This window comes from Arachis ipaensis, chromosome B06 (assembly GCF_000816755.2).
Source record: "Arachis ipaensis cultivar K30076 chromosome B06, Araip1.1, whole genome shotgun sequence".
Taxonomy (NCBI): domain Eukaryota; kingdom Viridiplantae; phylum Streptophyta; class Magnoliopsida; order Fabales; family Fabaceae; genus Arachis; species Arachis ipaensis.
In genome coordinates, this window is record NC_029790.2 from 27,551,476 (window position 1) to 27,560,185 (window position 8,710).

Sequence of the window (8,710 nt, forward strand, 5' to 3'; positions counted from 1 at the left end):
CCCTGGTACTCTTCCTGGTTCTGGCGTTTAACCTCCAGTTTGAGGTCAAACTGGAGGTTAAACGTGGAATGCTCCTTAAGTGAGGCTTTTCATTCTGGCGTTTAACCTCCAGTTTGAGGTCAAACTGGAGGTTAAACTTCAATCCCAGCATTTCTTATCCTTCATGATTTTGGCGTTTAAGCTCCAGTTTAGGCTTAAACTGGAACTTAAACTCCACATGTGATATTCAAGCTTCCTTTATTGATTTTGTTGCTTCCTTGCTTAGCCTCTTCTTCCCTGAAATCATCCAAACAATTGCATCAAAGTCTTGCAAAATTTCATGAGAAATCTTTCATTCATAGCATTTAAGTAATATAACTAAAACTCATGGAATTTGCATCAAAATCATATTGTTTGGATGGTTCATTACTTTGTTCTTCATTTAACCATTTTTGGTTACTTTAAGCTCAAGAAAATGCATAAAACAACTAAAACTAACAGAAACATGCTAGTGAAACTAGCCTATGATGCCTTGGCATCACACACATCTGGTCATAATAGACCATCATCTGCTGCCGCATTTGCTGGATCTATCTCATTTATTGCTTGAGCTCCTACTTTAGAGACTTCGTCTATATATCCTGAGCATCCTTCTTTGTCATGCGTGCGAGGAGTTCATTGTACCTTTTCTTATCTAGATGCAATTGCTGACCTTGATCCTATAACAATTCGAGTTTTTAAAAGTTAAATAATGAGTTATTCATGATTTATTATATTTGTTGATAATTTTATTTAAAAAAAATTATTTTTTTAAAAATAATTAAATTAAATTTTATGATATTTTGAGTTTAAAATCCATTAGGATTTATAAAATTTTCTATATAATTGAGTATATTCATATTAGAAATTTAAAGTTTTAGTAATCGAAAATAAGGGTAATTTACTGAAATAAACCAAATGCACCCCAAAATTACCCAGATCCCCCAAAACAAAATTTTCTTTGTGAATGTCCCAAGACACATTTTTATATACATCAAATTTATTAAATTCGATTTAGTGAAAATAGTACTAAATCGAATCAAATAGATTCGAAATGCATACACCTTTAGAAAGGCCATAAATCGAAACAATGAGTTTTTCGAACTAGGAATGAACATAAATCGAAACGATTGAATTCGATTTATGAATGCATGTAAATCGAACCAATTGAGTTCGATTTATAAGGACTCGAGAACAAAAAGGTAATTCGAATAAAGTGGATTCGATTTAGTGTTTGTTTCAATATGAGATTAAATTGAATCCAATTAATTCGATTTATACATAACTGATCTCTATGTATACGAGCTCAACGTGAAATTTTCAGAATAGTGAGATTCACATGGCTAGTGATGAGAGTTTTGTAGCTCTTGTGCATTATAGAGGGTCCATTAAGAAAAAAATGCGATCAGGTATTAAGTTCACTGATAAGGACCCATTGTGTGTTTTTCTCAAACCTTCCATGAGTTTTGCTGAGTTTAAGGATACTATACTCCAGAAACTAAGTTTGCTTGGCATCAAACGGGTGGAGAAATTGTTCTACAGAATCCCGATATCCGCGTTACGCGATGATGTGAAGTATGATTCATTTATTATTGGCAGTGACGAAGACTTGCAAGTTCTGCACCATTGTCACCGTCAGTTCCCCGAGGTGAGGACTCTAGAACTGTTGGCTAAGCTTGTTGATGCGGTATCTAGTTCTGGAGGTTCGAATTGGAATCCTGAATCCGTAGGACATCCAGCCTGCTCTAGTTTCATGCCTGTTCGTTCCTTTTCGGCTGCACCATTTATTGCACTTGAGGCGGGTTTAGTTGCTTCTCCTTCCTTTGCATTCAATGTCAACCATGATGGTGACCCCGGATTTGGTGAGACTGGCCCGTTGGGGGAGGAAGCATTTGTGACGCCCAGACCTCCTGCAATGGTCCCGCTCGTTGGAGAGGTTGGAGTACCCGATGGGGTTGAGGATGCACTGCTTGATGATGATGAAGATGATGTGGAGCCTGCCACAATAGCAGATGATAGTGATGACGACATACCATGGCCGACCCCAATTGTCGGTGGGGGAGCATCTAGTTCGGGTACCAATCAGTACCCCCCACACTTCTCAGCTTTAGACTTGGATGCCATGGCACCTGAGGCGGATCCGGGAGTACCTGTTGGGTTCGGTGCTAGGGAGACACAGAATACAGGAGTTGTATCTGAATTTCAAGTGGGTCAGCAGTTTCAGGATAAAGAAGAAGTCTTGTTAAGCGTGAAGACATATAGCATTCGTCGTAGGGTTGAGTACAAGGTATTGGAGTCCGATAATCGCAAGTACTATGGGAAGTGCAAGGAGTTTGGAAGCGGGTGTGCATGGCTCATTCGGGTTAGCCTCCGCCAGTGCAGAGGTATTTGGAAGGTAAAACGATATAATGGTCCTCACACATGTCTAGCCACATCGATATCTGGTGATCATAGGAAGCTTGATTATCATGTTATATCGACCTTCATACTGCCCATGATTAGAGCTGATGCTACCGTCTCGATCAAGGTACTTCAGAATGCCACAGAGGCACATTTCGGGTTCAGAAACCATGTACACTTCACCATGATTTTGTCGATGCAGTTCGCAGGAGGCAAAACACCCAGTAACTCCTCAAACCATACCCACGCTGGCCGGCCACCCTCAACATATCGCGCAAAATCCGTAAGGCATCTACTGACATACTGACTGTCGATCGGGAGCCCTAACTGGTATGCCACATCTTGGAGCGTGATCGTGCACTCCCTGAACGGCATGTGAAAAGTATGTGTCTCAGGCTGTCATCTCTCCATGAATGCACTAACCAATGGCTCGTCTAATCAAAACCATGTCTCATTCAGTCTCGCAAGATGGTATAATCCTGCCATCTGCAAGTACGGAACTATCCTAACATCTAACGGCATACCGTGTTGCCGTCTCATGCTACTGATGTAGGGATGGGCTGCACAACGATAGAAAATTCCTTATCACAACATGTACAATACAATCTTCAACAAACGAAAAACATGAAAACGATAAACACAGCATGATCTTTCTTGGAAAACTTGTTTACCATAACAGAAAATTATTAAAGAACTTATTAAAAAAATAAAAAATCTAAACTTTCATCACATCTCTATTCATAACTATCTAAGTCAAAGAAATCAAGAAACTTTTTTCTGTCGCTACTCATTAACCATGTCTCGTCGCACATAAGAATAAGAACTTCAAAAATCTAACATATCTTAAATTCCAAAACAACCTTCTTAGTTACCTACTCCACTTATCAAAATCTAACCGCTTAATAACTTACTAGTCTATACCATGCAGTTTAATTAAAAAATAAATTTCTTCCTAATTTCTAATTATAGACTCTAATGAACCACCGCACCATATATTTTAACATTAATAAAATAACTATTGTTTGCTTAAAAAAGGAAACTTTTTTCACTAACATCGAGGTGGATGGCGCCAACAATATGTGCGACTCCATCTAGTCGATATAACGATGTCTCCAGCTTTGATCTTTCCGTGGCGGCTATCCGTAAATCTCGCCTTTGGGGCGGTGGGGTTGGGTGTGGTGTTCGTTTTGGTTGTAGTTCGAATGAATGAAATTCGATTTGCTTATATAGGCTAAATGTGCATAAATCGAATCCATTGGATTAGAACTAGTTGAGATGCAGAATGCTTGTAAATCGAATCTATGGATTTCAATTTACAAAAACCACTAAATCGAAACCATTAGCTTCGATTTATGATGGGCTTGCTTCACGTGTTATAAATCGAACTCAATTGGTTCGATTTACATGCATTCATAAATCGAATTCAATCATTTCGATTTATGTTCATTCCTAGTTTGAAACTTATTGTTTCGATTTATGGCCTTTCTAAAGTTGCATGCATTTCAAATCTATTTATTCGATTTAGTACTATTTTCTTATATAGAAATGTGTCTTGGGACATTCACGAAGAAAATTTTGTTTTGGGGGATCTGGGAAATTTTGGGGTGCATTTGGTTTATTTCAGTAAATTACCCTGAAAATAATGAGAATTTTATGAACTAAAAGAAAATTTATTTAATTATTTCTAATTTTAAATTAGAGTATTTAATTAAAAATAATTTGTAAGTTGAAAAATAAATAATATTCTTAAAGTTAATTATATTGGATTAAATTTGATTTTAAATTAATGCTCCACCCAAACCGTAATTCCCAAATTAAACCCTAACCTTAATTTACAAACAAAACACAAACCCTAATACCCCTACCCTCAACATCCGCCACCCACACACATACCCCCAACCCCTTACTCCCTCACAAACGGACACACACACGCAGAAGAAGGAAACGAAAGAAAGAGAGAAAGAGAAGCAGAGAGGGAGAGAAGAGAGGGCTGCAATGTGAACAAAGGAAGGGGGAACTAGCTGCGCCACCACGCCCTGCCGCCAAGCCTGCTTCGCCGTCGCCATCATTCATTCGCGTCTGTGGAGTCGGCAGATGCTGTTGGACCCATCGCTGCTGCCACCATCGTCGCACGAACCAGAGGAGGAGGAGAGCTGTCGTGTCACATGCAGAGGAGAGAAACGGCATAGCGGGGTGGTTCTGCCGCCGTTGGAGCTCCGCTGCTACTACTGCCATGGCTGTCGTGCCTTTGTCGCTGGAGAACGACGCTGTGGTCACTGGAAGCACCGTTGGAGGTGCTCTTGTCCCTGTTCTTTCCTCCTAGTGGTACAGGTTGAGTTACTGTGATTGCATGCGGTGTCTGATGGCTGCTGCTGTCACGGGAACGGTCAAAAGTGTTGCTGCTTCTATGAACCTAAAGAAAAAGGGTGGTTCGCTGTGTTTAATAATCTCTGAGTTTGACAATTTGAGGTAGGGGAGCATTTTTTAAACTTATTTTACTTTCAAGAGTTGTTACATGTTGATATTAAAGCGAAAAGTATATTTTTGTGATCTCGTAAGTCTTATGGATTGAATTGAGTTATTTTGAATGAATGAAATTGTTTGATTGATTGATTGATCGATTGAGAAAGTTGAATATTCTGAATAGTTGGCTGATGTTGAATTGGTCTTTCTTGAATTATTGGAACATATTTAATATTAAAATTTGGTTTGATATCAGACCTGATTTGATATCGGAATCTGGTTTAAAATAGATTTGAAAAGGATTTGATATTTGGAAACGGTTTGATTATTGAAAATGATTTGCTATTTGAAAATGATTTAGAAGGGTTTTGAGAAATAATTTGGTACCCTTGAAAGGTGGCAAAAGTCCGAGTTTTAGAGGAGATGCTGTCTAAATTTTTATAAAAATTAAAGATTATTGTTTTGGTTAAAATTGATTAAAGAACTATTTTATTTAATTTTGATTTTACTAAAGGAAGGAGTATGTTTTGAGGCGTTTTAGCGAATTTCTAAGAAATTATTGAAGTCTGTAAAATGAGTTTTGAATCTTTTGAAAGGAATTTAAATTTTAAATGGTTTTAAAGGAACAAGGATCGGAGGAAAAGGTGTTGGATAGAGTGTTGTAAAGAAAGTGGGAGTGTTTTGAAACTAAGAATGAAATAGATAAAAAGACAATAAATGTGATAAGTTGGCAAGGACGGTGGTTGATTCCATTTGTCTATGATTTCTCGCTGGTTGCATGTGACAGGGTACGTATTCCCTCTAACGGTGATAGGGCACATAATTCCTTTAATGGTGACAGAGCACATAATCCCTCTAATGGTGACAGGACACATAATCCTTCTAATGATGACAAGCGCATAATCCTTTTAATAGTGACAGGGCACATAATCCCTCTAATGGTGACAGGGCACTCTTCCTCTAATGGCCAGCCGATGTGCTGAGATATGTTAGTGTGCAACTTAAAGACAATGTCCGGGTTAGTTACCGGATGTGTCGGGCTTTGGCAATTTACCGACACGTGAGCTCACGACCAGTAGGACAGACATGTATCATGTTGCATTTATTTGTTTTGTTTGGGTGTGCTTAAGTATTTTGGTTTGCCTATCTGATAAATTCTGCTTAACTGGTAACTGTGATACTTATTGTAACTGTTTTTTAAATGTGTTTGCCTTGTATTTGTTTGTGCTTGTGATTGATTTCTATTTTGAGTATTTGGTAGTGATTTGATGGTAACGATGATGGGTTTTGTTGGGCCGGAGGCCAAGATTTGATTATATATTGGGTTGGAGGCTGTGATTAGTTATGTTTGGGACGGAGGCCATAATGGGTAAGTTTAAAGATTGATTGACCCTTTGGTATGTATTGAAATATTATGCAAATTGTTGAGATTGGAACTTTCTATAAGAAAAGATATGAAGTTGGCTTTTTTGTACTATTAATTGTTGTGGTTTAAAAAGGATTCATATGACGAACGAAGATATCTGTTTTCAAAATCCATTCTTCTTTTTATACGTATCCTCTTATGATAATTCTTAAACCCTCTACTGAGAACCTGCGAGAACAATGTTCTTACCCCTACAGACTTCTCTTTTCAGGACGAACGATGAAGTTTGCAGAATTTTTGCTAAGTTCTTAGATATGCTATTTCTGTTTGTATACATATGTTATAGTTTTTCCCTCACTTTTATTACTATATTCTTGTAAGAGGGATAGGAATGGTGATTGTATGATATATATGTATATAATAATTGTAAGTTACTTGTATAAGAAGTTTTGTATATATGTACATGTATGTTGGTAAAAATTTAAAAGTATTTCTGTTTTTTTAAGAAAACAACGATACGGTTTCGAGTTAAAGACTCATATTTTATTATTAAATATATGAAAGTTGTAATATTTTTGCTATCAAAAGAGTAGCGCAGTTGAAAACGTGACATTCTAATAGTGAGTGTTACAAAATTTTGTTCTTGTCAAGGTGATTTTCTAGTTTTTGCCCACAAATTATGAGTTACAAGATATCTCCATGTTAAAAAATTATCATCAGAAAGCTTTCAACTAATGGAAAAGAGAGATTTGTTGGCAGCAACATTGTTGGTGGTGAATGAAGATTGAAAAACTATTACTAAGTTATTAACAGAAATTACAAAATTTGTGTTATCAACAATGAATTATTACAGCTCGTGATACCATGTAAGAATAGTGAGGAGATTAGAAAAAGGAAGATTGAAAGAAAAATTGAATAATGTGTATTACTGCATTAGTTTTAATCTTCACTGATACAAGTATTTATACATGCTTAAGACTAATATTCTATTATGCTAACTATTATTAGTCTTGATAAAAAAAAGGGACCAAAACGGTTACAACAGTACTAACAACTTTTTAATAATAGCACGAAGTTATAACTAATTTTTAATATCTCTCATAATATTAAGGGTTAAGTATGATTTTGGTCTCTAAGATATAAGTCGAAATCTTTTTTTCGTTCTCAACTTTTTTTTGCATATAAAATCGTCCCTAAAATTTAACGTAGTTTTAAAATCGTTCTTCGAACCAAAATACCCTTCTCTTCTTCCTTTTTTTTTTCTTCATCACAACATCTCTTCTTCTTTTCCTCCTTCTTCTTCATCTCATTATTTTTTTAAAATAAAGATAGAAAAAAATATGAGAAATTGAGAAAAGAGGGAGAATACAGGGAAGTGAGAGAGAGTGTGAGCACGAGCTTGTTGGAACCGCTGCGCTGCCACCGCTGCCTCTATGTTACGAGATCGCCGCTAGAAAAGGGAAGAAGAGGATATCTGCCGTTCGCGGAAGAAAAGCACGTCCATGAGCGGTCGTGGTGGAGATGGCGTTGTGGAGAAGACAGAGTTGTTGTTGCTACTGCTCCTCGCGTGCTTGCCATTGTTCCACGCTCGTCATCGCTGTTTCTGCTTTTGTTTCTTCTATGTCGTCTGTTTTTGTTTTTGATTCCATTGTTGTTGTTGCTAATGCTGTGATGAAGAAGAAAAAGAAATGTTGTTATTCTTAAATTTGAATACCATGTTGTTGTTGAATATTGTGTGTTGTTGTTGGTGTTCCATTAATGATTTTTTTGTGGTTTTTTTTTCTCCATTAATAGTTTCTCTATTTTTTTAAATTTTATAATTTTTTTAGGGATAATTTAGTCTAAAATTTTAAGATTTAGGTCAAAAAGATAATTTTAAAACTATATTAAACCTTAATTAAAAACGATTTTGTATACAAAAAAAATTAAAAACAAAAATTTTTTTGACCTATACAATAAAAATCTAAATCGTACTTAACTCTAATATTAACTTAAAAAAATTGGCTTAATAGTTGAACTCTATAAAAGATTAGTAAAATTCTATAAGCTTTTCATTCAGAACTCATTATCATCGATAATTACGTGAGATTTTAGATCGATAGAATCAGGCTATCCAAAATCAATTGCAACTATATATGCAAACAAGCCTCGCCAGAATCTTCTTGTTACAACTCTTTAATGCATAGAAAGAGAGTTTTTAAGGGAATCTGGTGGAGTCGGTGGACATAAAGGTGGAAAGAAAACTCAATTACAATGGAAAACGATGATAATACTAAGGGATATTATGGTCGTCTTATAAATTTCTTTCGGACTTATTCTTAAATAAATTTTATTAGGTCTTTTAGAATAATTTTAATTTAATTATTCTTTTTCACTAATGAATATGTGCTAATGGTGTTTTATGATAATTTTTTCTTTTTTAATTACTGCTGGAATAATTGAATAATATTAGATATATAAATG

The 8,710-nt window shown here is 35.9% G+C and overlaps 1 protein-coding gene across 1 annotated transcript; it reads left to right on the forward strand.

Moving 5' to 3' along the window:
- On the forward strand, positions 1,358–2,725 carry LOC107646736. The gene has a single exon (XM_016350900.1). It carries the CDS (start codon positions 1,358–1,360, stop codon positions 2,723–2,725), a length of 1,368 nt encoding a protein of 455 aa, XP_016206386.1.